The sequence below is a fragment of the Puma concolor genome, chromosome A2, assembly GCF_028749965.1.
Source record: "Puma concolor isolate L17-30 chromosome A2, mPumCon1.1.hap2, whole genome shotgun sequence".
In the NCBI taxonomy this organism is placed as follows: Eukaryota; Metazoa; Chordata; class Mammalia; order Carnivora; family Felidae; genus Puma; species Puma concolor.
This window is the reverse complement of record NC_141668.1, coordinates 74,756,568-74,778,885: the sequence shown is the minus strand read 5'-3', so window position 1 is coordinate 74,778,885 and position 22,318 is coordinate 74,756,568. Positions and strand designations below refer to the sequence as shown.

Below are 22,318 nucleotides of genomic sequence, written 5' to 3'. Positions count from 1 at the left end.
GTTTTCCTCACTATTGATTTTTAATATATATAAAATAATATATAAATAATTCATAATATAATAATATTCATAATATATTTTTTTCAAGTACATTGGTTCTTCTTAACTTTGCTCCCCACTCAAGATAAACCTTGACAGACTCGATGAGGGGTTAGACCAACCCGTACTTCTACCAGTTGCGGTTCCTGTTCCTACCACAGTTGCTCTCTGTCAGGACAGCAGTGACCTCCCAGCTATCCAATACTATCTTCTCAGTCCTTCTCCTATTTGAGTTTGTAGACAAATAACATTACTGACATCTCTACATTTTTTGCAATGTTCTCTTCTTGTCTCCTTGTCTTTCTGTGACTTTTTTTACACACATTCTTTTGTAAGTTTATTTTACTATGGAGGCTCCAACTATGTTTTTCCTCTTTCTCTCCTGAAACAGGAAAGTAGTTGTTTATTGCTTATGAAATAAATGTATCCACTTTCAAGATTTTGACTCTCACGTTAATACAAATGACTCCTAAGTCTCTGCAGACCCAAATTTCTAAAAGTTGACTCATCTTTTCTACACAGCCCATTCAGACTTAGCATTTTTTATGCCTACTTTCAGAGTATTTCTCTTAATGACTTTTCTTTAAGGCATTTTTTATGCCTGACTTTCAGAGTATTTCTCTTAATGACTTTTCTTTCACCTACAAATCAATCTACACTTGAACCCCAGGATCATCTTTTACTACTTTTCTTTCTCCCTAGTTTTATGTATGCATTTAATCTTCTCTGGCTGTGCCCAACCCTCCCCCCCCATCTTTATCTCACGTTTCAACACTTCTCATCTATTCTAACACTCAGTCTCTTCTTATCCCTTCCTCTGCATTGCTACAATTTGCTTCTTGATTTATAGATTTGATGTCTTCCTGTGCAAAAATCATTCACTGCCTCATTAATTTATAGCACAACTCCAAGGTTCCTATAAAAGTTCAGACCATTCACAACTTGGATCGAGCCTCCTTTCCAGCTCCCTTCCTTCTGCTGTCTTCCCTACCTCATCCCAGCTTCTCTCCACACTTTGACTCCATAAAGCCTTGACTCCCCATCGTATCAGACTATTCTCTTTCCTCTGATTTGTCAGATTCTCTGTACTTATTAGAAAAGGTCACTGTAGAATGCATTTAATTCCTTAAAGATGCTATATAACATGTATTTTTAGCTTTAAATACCACTTATAAACTATTTCTTCCATAGTTTTTTCAAAAATATTTATTTTCTGAACTACATTCATTTTGTTTAGTAACTTTGTAATATACATTGTACTGTACTTTATATGAATTCATTTTGAATTCCAAGATCATTTTGAACTCATGAATACTTGTAAAGTATTGATCCCTCTTATCAAGACATTCAATTTTGAATACCTGGAATAACATAAGTAAATATTAGTCTGGTTGCTGTCTGTTTTTAAATTTTGAGAGTAAAAATACAAAGGGAAAATCGTATTAGCTGTTACACTAAGAATTAGATAAACTATGTGATAGCAAACATTTAAAATCATTTCCTAGGTGGGGCACCTGAGTGGCTCAGTTGGTTAAGTGGCCGACTTCAGCTCAGGTCATGATCTTGTGGTCCATGAGTTCAAGTCCCACATCAGGCTCTGTGCTGACCACTCAGAGCCTCAAGCCTGCTTTGGATTCTGTGTGTCTCCCTCTCTTTCTGCATCTCCCCTGCTTGCACTCTGTCTCTCTTTCTCTCTCACAAATAAACATAAAAAAAAAATTTTTTTTTAATCATTTCCTAGAATCCAGTCTTGGATTCTTTAGCCAGTGACTTGTATAGAGGAGGTACATAGTGAATGTTGAACTGTGCTGCATTCAGATCTTGCATCTGAAACTGTATCTAATACTGTTCATACATGAGAGTGAGAGAACTGCACACACCAGCTGCTTCAGCAAGACATTTTAATAAATAGCTCTTATTCTCCTGGATGACTGTATCAAACTGAATATTCTAAGTACTTTGGAAATTAAAGTTTGCTGTTAATTTGTTAACTTTCTACAGTTACTGATAAGAAATACATACTACATGTAATAAAAGAATAGGAAATTCTTCTTTAGGACTTTTTGTTGTTGGGTTGTATTGTGCTGCCACAGATGAGTATCGTGTTCCATGACAGCAATGAGTAACCTATGCTTTTATTTCAGTTTACAGAAAACACGTCCAGATTCTCTGCCCGTGTCAACTCAGTTTGTCTGAATAAAAAATGAGAATAATGTGGATATATATGTCCATAGTTAAATGAGTACTGCTCATTAGCCTACTAATCTCTTTGTAGTATACCTCTTACAAAAGTTTCCAGCTGCAAAATGATCTTAGTCCCTTTTACTGTCTAGCCTGAACTGGTGATGCTTCCCAGTATTGTGCTCAGAAATCAGAGGATCTGTTCCAGACAAAATCAAGCCCTTCTTCTATCCCTCCATACACCTGAAATATTCCATTGCAGTATTTTTCTTTTCATGTCGTTTATGTATTTATTTTCTCATTATATGGTCCTTGAGGATAGGAAACAGATCTTGTAAGTCTCCATTACTTAGTAAATCCTACATGGCGGGTACTTAGTAAATACCTGTGGAAAGTTGTTTTAAAAGTTTTTATGAAAGAAAAAAAATACTGAATAACCCAAGTATTAATTTCTAGAAAGCCCTCTTAGCATAGCATTCTTCTTCTCCTGCCTGCTTTGTTATCAAATAATACTACATTCTGTATTTGCCTATTTATTATGTTGCAGTGTTGTTATTAAAAGACCTTTTAAAAAAAGACCTTATAGTTAAGTGATTTCAGGTTTTAATTTCATTTTATTTTATAACCTTTTTTTACTATAATTACTAAACATAATTGGTTTATGCCTTTAAAATACTGTTATTCCAGTTACAGATGAATCTATACCCTCTTATTCTGGAGGTGATGTGCCAAGAAATGACAGTAGTATATGGTCAAAAGTAACTGAAGAGGGGACAGATCTCTCAGAACAACTCATGAGGAGTGGTTTTGCTGGAACTGAAATAGACCCTGAAAATGAAGAACTTATGCTCAGTATTAGCGGTCGACTACAAGCAGCAGTTGAGAAACTCCTGGAAGCTATAAGTGAAACGAGTAGTCAGGTAACCTCTTTATGTTGCTAATATGCACTAAATTTGCAGTAGGTTTTCTTTTAAGCCAGTGAACATCTAATGTTTTCTTTCTATTGTCTCACGTAAATTTAGTCAAGTTCTTCTTAATAATTGGTTGTCTTTGTAACAACAGGGATCTATGATATCACCGGGTTTCTTTTCAGGTGGTAAGAGTTCATTTAATGTCCTGATGGACTTTTCAAGTTCAAAATTCAATGTTGTTTTAATTTTCAGATTTTCTAGACTCTTGAACATTACTTTTTTGATATCAAAAGAGATTTTTTTTTAATATATGAAATTTATTGTCAAATTGGTTTCCATACAACACCCAGTGCTCATCCCAAAAGATGCCCTCTTCAATGGCCATCACCTCCCCTCCCCTCCCTCCCACCCCCCATCAACCCTCAGTTTTTAAGAGTTTCTTATGCTTTGGCTCTCTCCCACTCTAACCTCTTTTTTTTTTTTTCCTTCCCCTCCCCCATGGGTTTCTCTTAAGTTTCTCAGGATCCACATAAGAGTGAAAACATACGGTATCTGTCTTTCTCTGTATGGCTTATTTCACTTAGCATCACACTCTCCAGTTCCATCCACGTTGCTACAAAGGGCCATATTTCATTCTTTCTCATTGCCATGTAGTATTCCATTGTGTATATAAACCACAATTTCTTTATCCATTCATCAGTTGATGGATATTTAGGCTCTTTTCCACAATTTGGCTATTGTTGAGAATGCTGCTATAAACATTGGGGTACAAGTGCCCCTATGCATCAGTACTCCTGTATCCCTTGGGTAAATTCCTAGCAGTGCTATTGCTGGGTCATAGGGTAGGTCTATTTTTAATTTTCAAAAGAGATTTTAACTTTACCCTTATTTGTAATATTCTGCAATGTATGTTATTTATTTGAAGGTATAGTGTCCGCAATCTCTTAAACTATATGCTCCAGTGTGTCCTAACACACTAACTACTGTTGTCATGTGACAACAAATCATACCTGTAATCCTTCACATTTTTACTTCCTTTTCATGAACGTTAATAGATTACCTCATTTTACTGTCTCTTGGTAGGCAATATCTCTTGGTAGTGAGGGACAGTTTCTACGTTGAAGCACAGTTTTTATAGAAATTCTAAAGGGACACAACCATTTATAAGTTAAAATGCAATTTTCTCTGTCTATAACATTTTTTACACTATGGTAATTATTTCTTAAGTCACTGAAGTTACGTAAAAGAAGCTGTAGAATCATATATGCTGTTATTTGAATGAGTACTCCATTGTCATCAGTTAGAGCCAGTATTAACATTTTCATTGATATCTTTATTCAGAGTATCATAGATCCATGTGTATTTCAAACAGAAGTTGAGAAGTTGAAAGACATGTCTTTCATGTCTTGTTATATCTTTTTTTTTTAATCTTTTATTCATTTTTGAGAGAGACAGAGTATGAATGGGGGATGGGCAGAGAGAGAGGGAGACACAGAATCCGAAGCAGGCTTCAGGCTCTGAGCTGTCAGCACAGAGCCCAACACGGGGCTTGAACCCATGGACAGCGAGATCATGACCTGAGCCGAAGTCGGACGCTTAACTGACTGAGCTACCCAAACGCCCCTATGTCTTGTTATTTCTAATGTCTGGCTTTTATTGATATTACTTTTTTTCCTCTAAGAAATTGTTCTGTTATGGAATGTCTCTGCAATAGCAGTGACTGTAGGATGTACCATATTTGGCAAATATTGTTATATATTTTGTGTTTTAATGCCAAATTCATTTAGGTTAAGTTAGTGATTGGGTCCTCTCCTTGTTACTGACCCTTGAAATCACTTGTTAACCACCTACTATTTGGTTACTTTCTCATTATCCATTTCTTTTTATCTTGGCAACTTGCTATTGGCATTTAACAAAGAAGGCATTATCAAAACAACATATTTCCAGTGAAATATTTGCCTTCTGAATAGTCATCAGATAACCAGAGTTTTTCTCAGGTTCATTTTTCTTTGTAAGGAGGTAGTCTAAATTCTTTTCTGGGATAGAATATGGACTGTATCTTTAAGAGCAAATTACCAGGGACGCCTGGGTGGCTTAGCTGGTTAGGTGTTTGATTTGGTTTTGGCCGAGGTCATGATCTGACAGTTTGTTCAAGCCCCACGTCAGGCTCTGTGCTGACAGTGTGGAGCCTGCCTGGGATTCTCTCTCTGCCCCTCTCCTGCTCTCTCTGTCTCTCTCTGTCTCTCTCTCTCTCTCAAAAATAAATAAACTTAAAAAAAAACAAAACCAGAAAACAAATTACCACTTGGAATGAGATTTCACCATTTGGCCAGAGGAATGTATCATAATATATCTACTGTTAATTTTCTGCGTTGTACCAGAAAGCAGTTTGATTGGCCAAACTAAGGTATTCATATTCAGTTAGGCAGGTCTCAGAAATGTTTTCATAGATAAATTCTGAAGATATGTGTATGTATATATGTAACAGAAGAAATTGCTGTCTTTGGGCAATTCTTGTTTTTCTGAAGCTTTCTTTCAGAGCAGGTACAAAATGATTAAAAGTCAGTTATTTACAGATTTCCTTGAGCATCACAAAGAACTGAAAGAAGTACAGTAGTTTTGAAAACTGAAATCTTTGTGTATTTACTAATACACAATAAAAAGGATAACTATACAAACAATAGTGGTCCTATCTTTCACTAAAACCACAATGAGTTATTTTTCATTGCCAACATCCTAAGTGATGGTAAGAAAATGGCACCAATAAAACCCAGCTTCATTTGTGTTATTAATTTAAGACATTATACTCTTGGATCAGAGAATTTCATGTTTATTATATTTTTCTTCGGCCTTAGGTAGACTACTGAAGCTCAAACATTGAAATTCTGAGTGCTACATCATAATAAGGAATTCCATAGCTATTATAAGAAAATAATATTTTCTACTAAGATTTACTATTTTGTCTTTTCTAAATTATTATAAATACTGGATTGGCTTTCTTTTAGAATGCTTGCATACAAACCACTTTAACAATATGCTACTCTACTGAGTCAGCTGATCCAGTTCCGGCGTTTTCAGCTGTTGCTTTTCACCACTTTTAAAGTTTGAATACATATGTGTCATAATTACCCCTTTTATTCTCTGCAGTCTCTGATAGTCTTGCCTCTTTTTTTTTTTTAATATTTCAGCTACATTAGTATTGAATTTCTGTGATTTGTACTCGTTCATGCTATGAAAAACCTGATAATACTTTCCCTTTCTTGACCACTGTTAAATACTTTTCACCTGGATCTTGAGCACTGTTAATACTGTCGCTGCCACTTGGTATCATTGTAAATTATGGACAGTCTAGTTAATGCAATACACTTGACCTTCAAACAGTACAGGTTTGAACTGTGTAGCTCCATTTATATGGAGATGTTTTTCAGCATATGCAGCACAGTACTGTAAATATATTTTCTCTTCTTTATGATTTTTCTTAACTTTTTTTCCTAGATTACTTTATTGTAAGAGTACAGTATATAGTATATAACATATATACTAAATATGTGTTAATCATTTATGTCATCAATAAGGCTACTGGTCAACAATAGGCTATTAGTAGAGTTTGCAGGGAGTCAGAAGTTATATGGAATTTGGGGGCATCTGGGTGGCTCAGTCGATTAAGTGGAGGACTTTGGCTCAGGTCATAATCTTGCAGTTCAGGAGTTCAAGCCCTGTGTCAGGCTCTGTGCTGACAGCTCAGAGCCTGGAGCCTGCTTCAGATTCTGTGTCTCCCTCTCTCTCTCTGCCCCTCCCCAGCTCACGCTCTTTCTCTCTCTTTCTCAGAAAAATAAACATTAAAAAAAAAAATTTTTTAAGTTATCTGGATTTTTGTGCAGGGGATCCATGCCCCAACCCCCACATTGCTCCAGGGTCAATTATATAATATTTTGACAAACACCATGGAAAATGGTAAATAAATCAGAAGGGATCTGTGGTTGGACTTGTTCCTATAGGCTATTATAGAGAAACTTCCCCCATAATCCGTGAATACTGCCAACAGAAAAGTGTGTGGGATCCAACTGAAATACTCGTTTTCCCAGGCCAAGATCATACCTCATCACATCTGCTTATGTGATCAAGTTGTGAGGTACCGTAGGAGCCTGACCATGTCATTTTTCCAAATTATTCGCAATCTGTCAAATAACTGAAATAGCGATTTGTAAAATAAAAAATAAAATAAGATAGCAATTTGTTATTAAGCTTTTATCATATTGTTTTACATATCAATGAACAGGTCACAAAAATTTTGCCTAGAGCACTAAGTAGTTCTCAAACTGCAGTCTCTAAACCAGCAGCATCAGCATCATTGAGGACTTGCTGTAAGTTTAAATTCTCAATCCCCGTCCCAGACCTACTGAATGATGGAGCCCAGCAACCTTTGTTTCAGCAGGTCCTTTAGGTGATTCTGATAATGCACTGAAGTTTGAGAACCACTGTTCTAGAGATGATTAGTATAATGTTCACATTATTCTAACTGAATTTTGAAGTGTTCTACTAATATCTATTATATAAAAGGTTAAAGTAGTTGTTGACATTTGGTATAAAAATCAGGTGTTTCTTAGGTGATTTCTTTTAATCCAAATTCAATACACCCACTACTCTTCCATGGATAGATGTTTAAAGCCATTGACTTCTTCAGAATATTGTCATTAATAACTAAAATTTTCTTGAACCTAGTAAATCTTATTAATAGCTTGTCAGATTGAGATAAAATTATGTGTAATCACCTCTGTGAAATAACTTGTATTCCATTTTTGTTTTAATGTGTCATTGTTTGGTTATTCATAATAGTATAGTTCCCTTTTACCTTATTTTTTTTTCACTTGTTACAAAAATTCTAAGGCAGAGTTGAGAGACGTTGCTATAGTATATTAGTGCTTGCAGTGACCAAGAAGTTCAGGTAAGTAGCTCTGTACAGTATACCCTGAGACCAGGAAAGAGAGTAGCATCTCATACTTTGGAGTAAGGTAGGCCCAGGTAGAGTTTATTGGAAGACTTGATGCTTGAGATGAATCGTTCATTCATCATATTTATTGAGTACCTACTATATAGCAATTGCTATTTTATATACCAGAAGTATAGCATTGAATAGAATAGACAAAATCCTTACTTTTGTAGAGCTTACAATTCAGTGGTGGCAACTAACAGTGTATAAACATACAGTGTGTCAGGTGGTGATATCTGCTGGGAAGATACATAAAATAGGGGAAGGTAGAGCATGATGACGAAAGGGCACATTTTATATAGGAAAATGGAGGAAGACTTTTCTGATAAAGGAATAGTCAGGCATATTTCATACGGAAGATTAGGAGACAGCCATATAGGTAAGTATGAGAAGAATGGCTTAGGCAAAGGAATAACAAGTGTGAAGGCCCTGAGGAGGTCATGTGCTTGTTCTTTGTGTGGCTGACAAAGAGGCCAGTGTGGCTGGAGCAAGGAGAGTGAGAAGAGTGGAAGATGGGGTCAGAGTGATACTTGGGAACCAGATAACATGGAACTTGGAATTCAATTCTTAATGAGATATGGAGTCATTATGTATAACTTTTTAACTTTTTATTTTGAAATAATTTTAGACTTAGAGAAAAGTTGCAAAAATAGTACAAATAGTGTTTCCATGTACCCTTCATTAACCTCCCCTAATATTAACATCTTGCATAACCATATTATAATTATCAAAGCTTAGAAAGTAAAACTGGTACAGTGCTATAAACTGAAATACAAACCATTGGATTTTACCATTTTTTCCCACTACGTCCTTTTCCCATTCCAGGATCCCACATTGCATTTAGTTGTCATGTCTTCTTCAGCTCTCTTAGGCTATCTCTGACGGTTAGTACCTGAGTCTCTCTTTGTCTTTTATGACCTTGACACTTGATAAGGACTGGCTAGTTATTTTGTAGAATGTCCCTCAATTTGGATTTGTCCGACGTTTTCTCACAATTACCTGAATCTTAAGCATTTTTGACAAAAATATCACAAAAATGATGTGCCTTCTCAGTGTGTCGTATCAGAGGGCACATGATGTCAATATGTCTTACTACTGTAATGTTAATCTTGATTTCTTGTGGTGTCACCTGGGTTTCACTGTACCATTACTATTCTTCCCTTTGTCATTAATAAATATCTTGGAGGAGGTACTTCGAGATTATGCAAATATCTTGTTTCTCCTTAAACTTTCATCCACTATTTTGAGCATTCATTGATGGATCTTGCCTGTGCAATTATTACTGTGGTATTCTAATGGTGATTTTCTATCTTCCTCATTCCTTAATCTATTAGAATTATTACTCACATTTATAATCAGGATCTATATGTACTCATGCCTGTTTATTTTTTTCAGTGGGTAATAATCCAATACTATAGTAGTTTATTTTGTTCCAGCTTTGGCATTGAGAACTCTTTCAGGTCAGCTCTTACACCTTTTCAAAGTACTTCTTTTTTTTTTTTTTGAGCATTTGCATTATCAGAGGCTCCAGACCAATTTTGTGTTATTCCTGCCCCAGCCCTAGAATCCACCACTTCTCCAAGGAATTTAGGCTTCTTGTTAGAGAATGAGATTTACAAACCACGATCTGGATGTTATATGAGTTCACTTTTAACCAAGTGTATCATGACTTGTAGCTTCTCTTGTAGACCGTTTGAAAATATATGGGGTATATTAACCCTTGCATCTGTTTTTATTTCCATATCTTTATGTATATATAGTAAAAACCTAACTTCATATATTACCTCTTATTCTGATCCAGTACCACAAGATTCATTCTACCCCTTCCCCTTCTCTTTGTAACTTTATTCTCCATCAATGAGAAACTAGGCTCTCATTTTACTTATTTGTTCAGCCATATATACCCATAAAGTAATTTCACAATTGCAAGGCTATACCCCTGAGGAGAACATATTTACATATGTACAGTACTTTTTGTCTTTAGCCTTACATAGTCAAAAATACTGTTTTTCAAAGTATGTTAGGTTAACTCTTTTCTTCCTCACTTCTTAAGTGGTTTTGTTATTCACTTTTAATACAATTAGAATTATTTGTTACTGTTTTTATTCCATTTTGGGTTTCCCTATGTTCTGGTTAATTTTTTTTTAATTTACATATGGTAAATTTCACTCTTTGTATGGGTAATGCTTTCGATTGTGACAGATGCATAGAGTTTTATATCTACCACCACAAACATGTTACAGAATCATTCCATCCCTCCAAATTCCCCAGTACTTCTCTTCTGTAGTCAGCCCTTCTACCTCCTGCTACTGGCAACCCCTGGTTGCTTTCCATGAGTATAGTTTTGCCTTTACCAGACTGGTGTAAATAAAATGATACATTATCATTGTATCATTGTTCTTTTGGGCCTGGCTTCATTGTCTTAAAGTGCATGTATGATTCATCATCAATTCATCAATGTTGTTACATGTATTAATAGTTTGTTCCTTTTTATAGCTGAGGAATATTATATTGTATGGATGTACCATATAATTTATTTAGAGGACATGCAGATTGTCTCTAGCTTTGGATGGATCATTAGAAATTATTGAATAACTGATCTAACTTCTATTTTTCAAAAGGATCATTTTGACTGCATTGTCAAAAATAGACTGAGGGGATGGAGAAGTCTAGAGCAGAAGCCTAGAAACCACTTAGAGAAGTCACTTCCCCAGACATACAAGTTAGGTGGTGGGATTAGAATTTGAACCCAGGGAGTCTGGCTGTGCTCTTAACTGCCAGTTCTTCTGCGCTTTGAAAATTAATGAGGTCAGTTACTGCTGACTGGTCATGTTATTCACAGACTAAAGAATGGATTTTGAAATTTGGGCATCATTGGTAGTCTTACAAGAGCACTTTGGTGGAGTAATGGAGATGAAAGTGTAATTCAAGAGAAAATGAGGGGAAAGAAGTGAAAGACTTAAAAGACAAGTAGAAACTAAGTAGGTAGGTCAGAAGAAAATTTGTGACGAATGGTATAGTGTAAACCAGCATGATATGTATGCAGACAGTGGATAGTATTGTGATATGAAAGTTCGGGGATGGAAGATGGAAAACTGATAGACGGTAAAGGTAGAGAAATAGCCAGTAGTTACATGTCAGAGTCCTTCATAAGCTAACTTTATGTTGTAAAATGTGGAGAGTCATTGAAATACTTTTGATGGGAATAGAATATCAGAGGCCCCTGGGTGGTCTAGTCAGTTAAGCAACTCTTGATTTCAGCTCAGGTCATGATCTCATGGTTCGTGGGTTCAAGCCCTGTGAAGGGATCTGCACTGACAGCACGGAGCCTGCTTGGAATTCTCTCTTTCCCTCCCTCTCTGCCCCTCCTGTGCACATGTCTCTCTAAATAAATAAACATTAAAAAAATAATAATGATTAAATTTGTGTCTTAGATTCCTTTAGGCAGCGGTTTGATAGGCAGATAGGCAAGAATATGGTGAGGAGAGATGCTGAATGTAGGAAACGGAAGGCCCTTATAATATATTCCAAGTAAAAAGTGATAGAAGTAAAATTAAGGCAGGAGGAAGTGATTTTAAAACTTTTAGGAAATTGAATTTAGTAGCATTTGGTATGACTGGATGCAGGGGATAAGGAGGAGAAGAGGAAACCATAAATCCTTAACCAACCAAGTTGTTGTACTTCATTTGAAATGCATAGAAGAGGCATCAAGTAAAGATAATCACTTTTTGGGTGATTTGGGAGTTTGGGTAGAACTAGATTGGAGGTTGTTATTACTTAAAGACCTTGAAGCCATGGTTGTAGAGTGTATACAGAGCAATTTTTGTACTGGTAGAATGCTGACATTTAAAAGAGAATAAAAATTGGGGCGCCTAGGTGGCTCAGTTGGTTAAGCGTCTGACTTCAGCTCAGGTCATGATGCCACAGTTCATGAGTTTGGGCCCCACGTGGGACTGTGCTGACAGCTAGGTCAGAGCCTGGAGCCTGTCTTCAGAGTCTATGTCTCCCTCTCTCTTTACCCCTCCCCTGCTCGCTTGCACTCTGTCTCTCTCTCAAAAAAAAAAAAAAAAACATAAAAGAGAATAAAAATAGTTAAGTCTATGGGAGAGAGCGAGAATGAGAAGTAATTTTTCCAAGAGAATAGTGTCATAAAAGCCAGATGAGAAGTGATTTTTCCAAAAGCTGTCACTTAGTACAGAAAGTTATAGGTGGCTGATGATTTAGTGTCCATTGGATATTTCATTGTGTGTGTTAACAGTGACCTTGATGAGAATGGTTTCATGGAGTTGGTGAAGGAGTATTCAAAATTCAGAGTTGGAGAAATAGAGACAGCAATTTGACTACGAGCTGTGAAGAAAACAGAATACTGGCTTGAAAAAGGAAGGGAAGGTGCTTTTTTTAAAGGTTGGAATGGTATACCTTGAGTAGAAGTGGAGAAGTTGAAGATTGCAGGTCACAAACAGATGGGCTTTCTTGAGCCAGGTCCTTGGAATAAGTGAGGATGGAATCCAGAAACAAGTGGAAGGTGTGGTGTGTGGATCAAAAAGACTTGCCTCCTTTCATATTGGAGAAAGATTATTGCAGATTATTGCGGATTTATGTTTGGGATGGAGGAGGGGTTTCATTGAAGTCCCCGTAGCCTAAGTAAATATTGTCAGATATTCAAGATTCTTTTCTTTTTAACAGTGTGGATTTTTATGTTGTGTGATTTTAGCAGAAGATAGGTGATTAAGCCTTGTATTTAGTTTTAAGGTTTAGTATGCTTTGGGTACCATAGATACATCCTGCTTCAACAAAAGAACTAGTGAGTTTGTTTACTAAGTATCAGGGTTTGTATCTGGGCTTATTTCATAACATCTGTTAAAGGATTATTTTACTTTATGTATTTGATTTGACAGGTGACTTGCCCTGTGGTATATACATGCAAATCCATATAATGATACTCTTAATGTGATGAATTGTATTTCTCTTTTGCCCAGATAGGCTACCATAAAATTAGGCTTATATTCAATCTATTGCAGTTTCCTATTTGTTGGGAGAGTTTTCATTATAATACGAGGGAAAGTGCTTAAAGACTACCCACAGGCCCTTAGAAAGGTATCTCTTTAACATAATCTTTATTCAGTAGTCTCTTTGTGGTACTGCAGAAAAGTTATCTTTGAGAGTATGGTTTCAGATTCTTGTTTCTTGAATCAGGTAGAACAGGAATTCAGTCTGTTCGATGGGAGTAGCCTTTTCAGCTTTTCCAGAATTCAGAGGTGCTACTGAGAGATTCCTTTAGGCCTTGGAAAAAGTTAATGAGGAACTTCCTCCCACCGAATGATGATTATTATAGGTAACTCTCATGAGTTTAGTATCATTTTTGAGAATAATGGAATCTAAGCGACATGTTTCTATATCTTCTCAAAAAAGAAGACTCTTTCTGAGGATAAAACAATAGTTTAAGATTTTGTTTTGTCAATGTTAAGGGTTTTTTTTTTTTTATTTTTTTTTAATGTTTATTTTTGAGAGAGTACGAGTCGGGGAGGGATAGAGAAAGAGGGAGACACACAGAATCTGAAGCAGGCTTCAGGCTCTGAGCTGTCAGCATGAAGTCCGATGTGGGGCTTGAAATCACGAACCGCAAGATCATAACCTGAGCTGAAGTTGGACACTTAACCAGCTACCTGAGCCACCCAGGTGCCCCTGTCATTGTTAAGTTTTAAACATAATTGTAATCAAAGTGTTGAAATGCATTTTCCCATTAGAGTTTCCCCCAATGTGCTTATTAGTATTGGTCAGGGTTCTGTCAGAGTATTGTATCCAGGATTCAGCCCCTCTATTAAATAACTTACAGAAATAAGTGAACAAGTCAGGATCCAAAAGAGAGCAACAGAAGTGTTTTTACAATTTGAAAGAAATGTTTAAGGGGGAAAAGGTTAAATATCTTAACATTGTATGATTCAAATAAAGCTGTTTAGTTAGAGAAACAAACGTAGCTCTATACAACAAGTTAATAGCCTTCCAATATGCCTGAAATCTTGATTATCTGGAACCTGGGAACAATGAGCTAGTCTAAATATTTAAAGGGCATCCTCCTAAAAATTGAAGTCATTTTGCTTTAACTGCTTTTGATCGTAAAAAGTTTTATGTGCTTTCTAAAATTAAAAAAATAGAATTTGAATTATTCCAATGCAGAGTAATCTGTCTGAACATCAGTTAATATACCATAGGTTAATATAGTGTTGTTAGGAGAGCTATTTTCCTCTATCTTAAATCAACTCTACTGCTGTTTTGAGTCCTTTTTTTCCCTCCTTAATTTTACTATTTTTTTTCTTTGTGGTTAGTTTCTTAACTTTGACCTATGTTCTAAGGGTCTACATCTTGATGTTTTTGTTTTACATGGATGGAAACAAGTTTTACGTGCTTTCAAAAATTGGAAAGATATAATTTGGACTATTTTAATTTAGGGTCACCTTTTTGAACATGAATTAATATAATGTGCCATTAGTTAATATTCTGTTGTTATAAGGACTGTTGGCCTCATTCTAAATCATCTTATTAATCTGCTTTTTTGAGTCTTTTTTTTCCTCCCTACTTTTTTTTTTCTTTGTAGTTAGTTCTTACCTTGACCTGAATGTTTCTGTTTTTAAAGAGATACTTCTTGGGGCGCCTGGGTGGCTCAGTCGGTTAAATGTCCGACTTCAGCTCAGGTCATGATTTCGCGGTCTGTGAGTTTGAGCCCTGCATCGGGCTCTGCGCTGACAGCTCAGAGCCTGGAGCCTGCTCCAATTCTGTGTCTCCCTCTCTCTCTCTACCCTTACCCCACTCATGTTCTGTCTCCCTCCCTCTCTCAAAAATAAACATTAAAAAAAATTTTTTTAAAAGATACTTCTTACTTTCAGAGTTTTGTTTTTGCTTCAAATACGAGAAATTGGACACCACATTATCAAAATAAACTAATTTCCAGAGGGAGCGAGGAAAGAGTATTTTGAGAACTATATGATATGCTAAGTAAGCATGGGTCCTAGCAACCAATTCATAAAGCTGAGCAGCTAGGATACGGATGACTTTGTATCTGCTGAAGATCAAAAAAGTCAAATTTGGCTAAACCAGTGTACTGTTAGGCCTCCATTTTGTGAAAATGTTAAGACATCGTCACAGACTAACTGGCAAACTAACAAAAAAAAAAAAAACATGAACAAAATTTTGTCCTTGCCTAATCCAGAATTAAAAGAGGCAGCTGCCCCTGCCCTGCCCCAGAACATCTGCCTGTAGATTCTGGGCTCTCTGTAGAAAATCTCATTTTCTCTCCCCTAATTATTAGCCTACTATGAAGGCTTTGAGTGTTAACTCCTTTAAATAATTGCATATAGTGAAAATGGCTGTAAAATGGATTTTTGTTTATATTACCTGCTTGCTTTAGTAGGGTTTTTTCCATAGTAGATAAAAGGTTTTGGTTTTTTGGGTTTAGGCTATTTAGTTACTGGATAGAGAAAAGGCACCACAATGAAAGCTTTTTCATTTATTTGAAACAACTTTCACTATTGAGGATCTTTTGATGTTAAAAAGTAAGTTCATCTTTTAAAACTCTGAGTGTTTAGTTTATTCAGTATCACTGACATTTATTATATGCAACTTGCCCTTTTGAGTTTTAGTCCGTGTTCATAGAGTATCTTAAGTGGTGTAACTACCGAGAGTTATATATAATGCAGCTTTTATTTTTTTTCCCCTTAACATTCACTCTAAAAACAATTCAGTGTAGGGGCGCCTGGGTGGCGCAGTCGGTTAAGCGTCCAACTTCAGCCAGGTCACGATCTCGCGGTCCGTGAGTTCGAGCCCCGCATCAGGTTCTGGGCTGATGGCTCAGAGCCTGGAGCCTGTTTCCGATTCTGTGTCTCCCTCTCTCTCTGCTCCTCCCCCGTTCATGCTCTGTCTCTCTCTGTCCCAAAAATAAAATAAACGTTGAAAAAAAAAATAAAAAAATTTTAAAAAAATAAAAAAAATAACAATTCAGTGTAGAAATAGGTTATAACTAAACTATCTATACTTAGTTCTAGTGACTGCTTGAAAGAATGAGTATTATTTTAAGGAAATATCAAAAGGAAGTACTAACTTAGTTTTCTAGAAATAATTATGATTATTTGATATACTTTAAGAACTACTTGGTATTAGACTCAAACCTACTTGATTTCACATTTTCAAATTAAAACAGTTTTTGAATAGGATGGAAAAATACTAGCTTATCTTAGAAACATCATAAACGTGTCTAAATACCCTTTTCAAAGCTCTGACGTGGAACTTGGATCCTGTTAGGCAGGCTTTTTTGTGGGCGTATTAATTCACACTCCACCTGCCAGTACCTATAGGTAAAGACATGAAACCACACCCTCTGTTCTGACCTTTTCCTCAGGGGACACTGACTAGAATCCTTTGGCTCAGCATGAGGCTATTTGAATAGCTCAGTTCCGAGGAGCTTTTACTTTTGAATTGAGTGAAGCAGCAAGAACAAGGGAAATAATGTTGCAGCTACACTTGTGAAGACTGCTACTATGGAGATTTAAAACTCAACCTTCCCTGCCAGGTTGTTTGGAAGGCTTATTTCCACAGATATGTTTGATACTGAAAGCAGTTTTATTGCTCAGCTGATTAGATATTTATATTTTCATTCTTCTATTCAAGGATTTAATTATTCTCGTTAAAAAGGTGTTTTATTTTTGTTGTCTTTGTTTTTCTTTTGTTTTTGACGAAGACTCATGGAGATGTAGTTTTTAAAATAGATTTGTGGGGTTTTTCTTTTGTTGTTCAGTTGTATGAATTAATAAAATGTTTATTTGATAGTACTAAAAAGAAATTTTCATACAACTATGGTGTCTCTTGATAAACTAAAAAGAACTTTTTAATGTAGTGGAAAACTGTTAAAGCGAGTGAGGAAAATTGGCAGCTGCATCTTCTAGAATGGATTCTTACAGGACCTATTTGGCAACTGTCAAACTCAGTGGCTCATGGTTGGAAGAACAAGATGAAGACATTTATGAGGTTGAATCTCGTGTGCCTTTACCATATCCTTTTCCTCTGTGTGAACATTTGGATGAAAATAACTCAGTAATTATTAATACTTCTATTTTTCATTTTATTCATAAAAGAAATGGGCACATATTAAAACTTATTTCTAAAATTTCACTGCCTACCCCTCCTTATTCAGTAAGTATAAAAAACTTGGTTTCTTTTAGTTTTAGTTCATGCTGTCAGTTTTTTATACATCTAATTTAAAAACCCGTATAATGAGAAATGAACTTTCAATGTCCTTAAGTAGAATAGAATCGTGTTTTGTTATTGTTTCATATGTTACTACTCATTTATCCTAGATGTATTGAAGGGCTAAATTTGTTCTAAGAGCCCCATCTTGGCTATGTTTTTGATTCCAGAAAGCAGAGTGAGATAGTATTACAGTTCTCTGATGCCAGGCAAGCTGTTTAAAAAGATCCTGCTTCTCCTTAAGAATCTTGCTTTTATATGTTTATGGTGCCAATCCTGAGTAAAAACGGAGTGATTAAAAGGCAATAGGCATTGTGATTCTTAAAACAGCCAAGTGAGCCAGTTAGGAATTGTTTACAATCATATGGTGTATTGGCTGTAGTTCCAGACAAGGAAAAAGAAAATCTGGATTCTAATTTTAATTTTCTTGCTAACTCATAAGGAACTGATTTTTAATATGCCTACTAATCCTGTGAGGAAATACTGTTTTCTACTTTTTATGTGACATGTATTTTATAAACATTGTTAAGGGTAAGTACTTAGCATAGGTAGTACTTCAGGTTTATTTAACACATAAATAATGTTGTGAATGATTCACCTCAAGTTATTCAATATAACTACAAGTTATTCAGCACTTTTTACAACTTTCGTGGCTTTAATTGTAATGCACTAGCTAATATTTAACAAGACAGATGGTTTTCAGAAGTTTTGTTACCTCCCCTGAAACTTTTATATTAAAGTGACACTATATTTATTGATGCTTTATAATGTAATGCTTTTTAATATAATAAGTTTCTTAACTTATTTAGAAGTACTGAAATGAAATTTTTATGTATTTCATATTGTTAGGTATTAGGAATAAGCCATAACTTAACAGGATAGAAGAGGCTTTTTAAATTATATTTAGATGAACATTTGAAAGGGGAGTCTCTTATTCCAGTAAAGTATGAGTACCATCTGCTATAATAAATGAAATTTGTTTGCTAGCTTTACTGTACTTGATTCTTTAATTTTTTTGTTTTGTTTTGCAAAACTAAAGCTATTTCTCATGGTTCTATGCTAACTATTTAAATGCATTTAAAAGCTGCTTTAGATCTTGTTAAGAAGTAGACATAGAAGCAAAAACAATTTTCTTATGTAAATCAAGTATTTTTTTTTATAAATGCTGAATGCTTCTTGTACAGTAAGTTTGAAAAAGGAATAAGAAACTATCCTTTTTAGTCAGAGCTTTGAACTCTTTCAGAGTTTTCATGTATTTACCAGGCAACCACTTTATAATAAACAGAAAAAGTTACCTATCTACATATGTAGAAACAATTGATATGTTTTAAAAATACAGGCTGTGACTGTAAATTCAAAAGAGTAATTATATATAAGTTAGTTCATACTTTGTGATCATGTTCTTTATAGTAAAAAATCAATGTTTATTAGTTATCTACATTTAAAAGAAAATACTCTTTTCCCAGTCAAAAGTAGAAATATATATAGTTTTATCTTTGTTGAGGTAGCATTGACATGACAGATGTTTTAGGAAATATTTTGTGATTTGAAATGTATGCTCAACTATCCATTACAAGTCTTAAATGTGTATTCATATTATCTCCAAGTAGTAAGTTGTAAATAATATTTAACACATCCTATTAAATAAAACAAGAACAATCACATACTTGATATTTTGGAAATTGACTTAGAGTGACCATAAAAGGCTTTATTTAGTAACTCTAAAATGTGTTTGCTATGGTAAATACTACTCAGATGTGAAGAGCAGAAGTCTTTAAAAATAAAATATTCTTAAATATCATAATTTGATAATACATTATTGATATTTGTCTATAAATTAGAAACCACTGCATTTTTTAAAACATAAAACATGGTAATATCTTTCTACTTTATAATTTTACAAATTCTTATGACATTGTCAGCCTATTTTTAATATGTATATATATACGGTGATTGCTTTTTCAAAATTTTTAGTGTTATAGGACTAAATACTAGAAACATTTGAGCTCAGTTTTTAGTTTAACTAAAAATAAGAACTGATAAACAAGTGCTGACAGTCAGAAGCTCAGAAAACAAAGGCAGAGATGGTGCTTTTCTGTAATTCCATGGAGCTGATAACAATGATCACTGTTTTTTGAGAGCTTTGGCCTTGAGTCTGTACTTGACTGTCATCTTAAAAATTGTTTAAGAATGTAGTCATGCCAATAACAGCATTTAAAAAGAGGCTGTATTTATGAGTAATTACGGGTAATGCCTCTGTATTGTAAGATTTTGAAAATAAATTGAATATTCATATAAAGTCTTGTAGCTGTTTCACAGTTGGATAGAAATATAAAGCTTTTAGTTAAAATGTGGGTTATAATTTTTTTCATCTTGTTATGACACTATGATTTTGTTAATTGATGCCATTATATGAATCATATATTCCTCACAATTTACAGCAGGAGTCCACAATCAATAAATGTTAAATACAAAAGAAATTAAGTTTTACATAGAGCACAATCACATAAAATTCTTCCACAAATAAAGAGCCTATGCGTTACTAACTTTATATCTTTCTTTATATTATAGAATACAGATGTAGTGATATAAGTTGGTTTATTTCCAAAAGAAGCATTTTTTTTATTTTGTTTTTAATGTTTATTTGTTTTTGAGAGAGAGAGAGGCAGAGTGGAAGTGGGGGAGGGGCAGAGAGAGGAGACACAGAATCTGAAGCACGCTCCAGGCTCTGAGCTGTCAGCACAGAACCCGACATGGGGCTCGAACCTACGAACCATGAGATCATGACCTGAGCTAAAGTCGGACATTTAACCAACTGAGCCACCCAGGCACCCCCAAAAGAAGCATTGTTTTGTTTGTTTAATAAAACCAGAATACATCTCTTATGGAAAGTTATATGTAGGTAATCTACTTGTATACTGACTATCCCCATTTAATGTTAGCATGCACTAGAAATATTAAATGGTTACAGTTCAACAGTTTATTTTTATTTAAAAACCCTTTCTTGTTAAACTTTAGTGGGTATTCCCAACACTTTGTCTTCCTTCATGTATGCTTTCCCTCCTCGTTTAGCTTGAACATGCGAAAGTTACACAGACAGAGTTGATGCGGGAGTCATTTCGACAGAAACAAGAAGTGACAGAGTCCCTTAAGTGCCAAGAAGAATTGCGAGAGCGCCTTCATGAGGAGTCCAGGGCTAGAGAACAGCTGGCTGTGGAGCTCAGTAAGGCTGAGGGTGAGCAATTTGCTATTGGCAACTGAGTGTGGAAAAATTTCAAGTTTAAAAGTAGAGATTTCGATGCAAGCCAAATTTAGAAATCACAAGTGTATTCTAATGTAGGGTGAGCACTGAAACATAGTTGTAATTTGTCTTCAGACTTTCTCCAAGCAACTTTAAAAGCTATATATTTTTAATTATCAAAAAGTGTTTAATAGAATTATAGAAAGCATTAAAATTTTTAGAAAATATAGAAATGGATGATGGTGATTTGTTACCAAAATTCCACCGTCCTAAGACAAGTCTTGTACTTTAGCAATGGAAAGACTGAAGCCAAAAGACGTTAATAAATTGTTCAAGGTTGGGGCGCCAGGGTGGCTCAGCTGGTTAAGCATCTGACTCTTGATCTCAGCTCAGACCTTAATCGCAGGGTCGTGAGTTCAAGCCTTGTGTTGGGTGTGAAGCCTACCTAGATAGATAGATAGGTAGATAGGTAGATAGATAGATAGTTCATGGTAACCATTAAATGGTGATGCTGGGCTTTAAGCCTCTGAAGCCTCATACTGTTTATATTCTGCCATACCATTGTGGGTGTTGGCCTTCTAGAATCACTTAAAACATCAACTTTCTCTAGTATATTTAAAATGTGACTTGGTTTACAAGCATCTGATTTATATTAAGCTTTCTTGTCTGTTTACATCTGTTTGATAAAGTGAGTTATCATGTACATGATATGATACCTTAGCATAGCAAAGTAATAGAAAGTTCAAAGGAACATCATATTTAGGCACAAAGGTTAAACAAGAAAAAGCCTGCATTGAATGTACCATAACTGCTGCTGTCATCAACAGATTCATTCAAGATATTTATAGAACGCCTAATGGTAAGATTTAAAGTAAGTTTTAATCCTGTTCCCTGTTAATTTTATTTTATAGGTGTCATTGATGGCTATGCAGATGAAAAAACTCTTTATGAAAGGCAAATTCAAGAAAAAACTGATATAATAGATCGTCTTGAACAGGAATTGTTATGTGCAGGTAATAGATTGCAAGAATTGGAAGCAGAACAACAGCAGATCCAAGAAGAAAGAGAATTACTGTCCAGACAAAAAGAGGCTATGAAAGCTGAGGCAGGCCCAGTTGAACAGCGTATGTATTTTTAGACTTTGTGAATGAAACATTCCTTAAAAGTTCAAAGTGGGTCTTTTCTCCTTTCAATGCCATGATTCACGTATTTCATATGAGGGTTGAAGAATTACAAGAAAATCTACTTCATTGATAAAAGTTTTATTAGCCATGTGGACTTTTTTTTTTTCTGTTTTCCTTTGGCAGATTTTAACAGGAAAAGATAATTCCTTAAACTTCTGCCTCAGGAGACAGCTGTGCATAATGTGGCAGGATATTTTTTAAACTGTGTAAGATTCAGTTCTTTTGATAGCAGAAAGGCAGCAAAAATGTATACTTGGATTAAGTAAAAGAGCACTGATCCAGCACTAGTAGCAAGCAGGTGGGGGTGGATTTCGGCCTGCAAGAGAATAGATTGAAAAGGTCAGTGACTGTTACACTGACATCTAGTTTAATCTGTGTACGAGTTCAAAGAATATACAATTTATAAATAACATTTAATCTTTGCTGAAATGAGAAATTATGTGTAATAGCTTAGTTTTTTTAGCAGTAAAAAAACGTCAGTCATTATAACGGTGGAACTTCAAATCCTTTTCATCACATCCTCCCACTTTTATAT

At 35.1% G+C, this 22,318-nt stretch overlaps 1 protein-coding gene across 9 annotated transcripts in view; it reads left to right on the top strand.

Annotated features, from left to right (window-relative positions):
• Positions 1–22,318, top strand: part of AKAP9 (A-kinase anchoring protein 9) — a 153,807-nt gene that overhangs the window by 86,330 nt on the left and 45,159 nt on the right. For 8 of the 9 annotated variants that reach the window (XM_086696380.1, XM_086696349.1, XM_086696391.1 and 5 more), the window contains 3 exons: positions 2,908–3,140; positions 20,431–20,593; positions 21,511–21,723. In XM_086696380.1, coding sequence (XP_086552506.1) covers positions 2,908–3,140; positions 20,431–20,593; positions 21,511–21,723 — 609 coding nt within the window. Of the gene's footprint in view, positions 1–2,907; positions 3,141–16,740; positions 17,305–20,430; positions 20,594–21,510; positions 21,724–22,318 lie in introns of those variants that run through there. The other variant, XM_086696400.1, reaches the window with a different exon arrangement.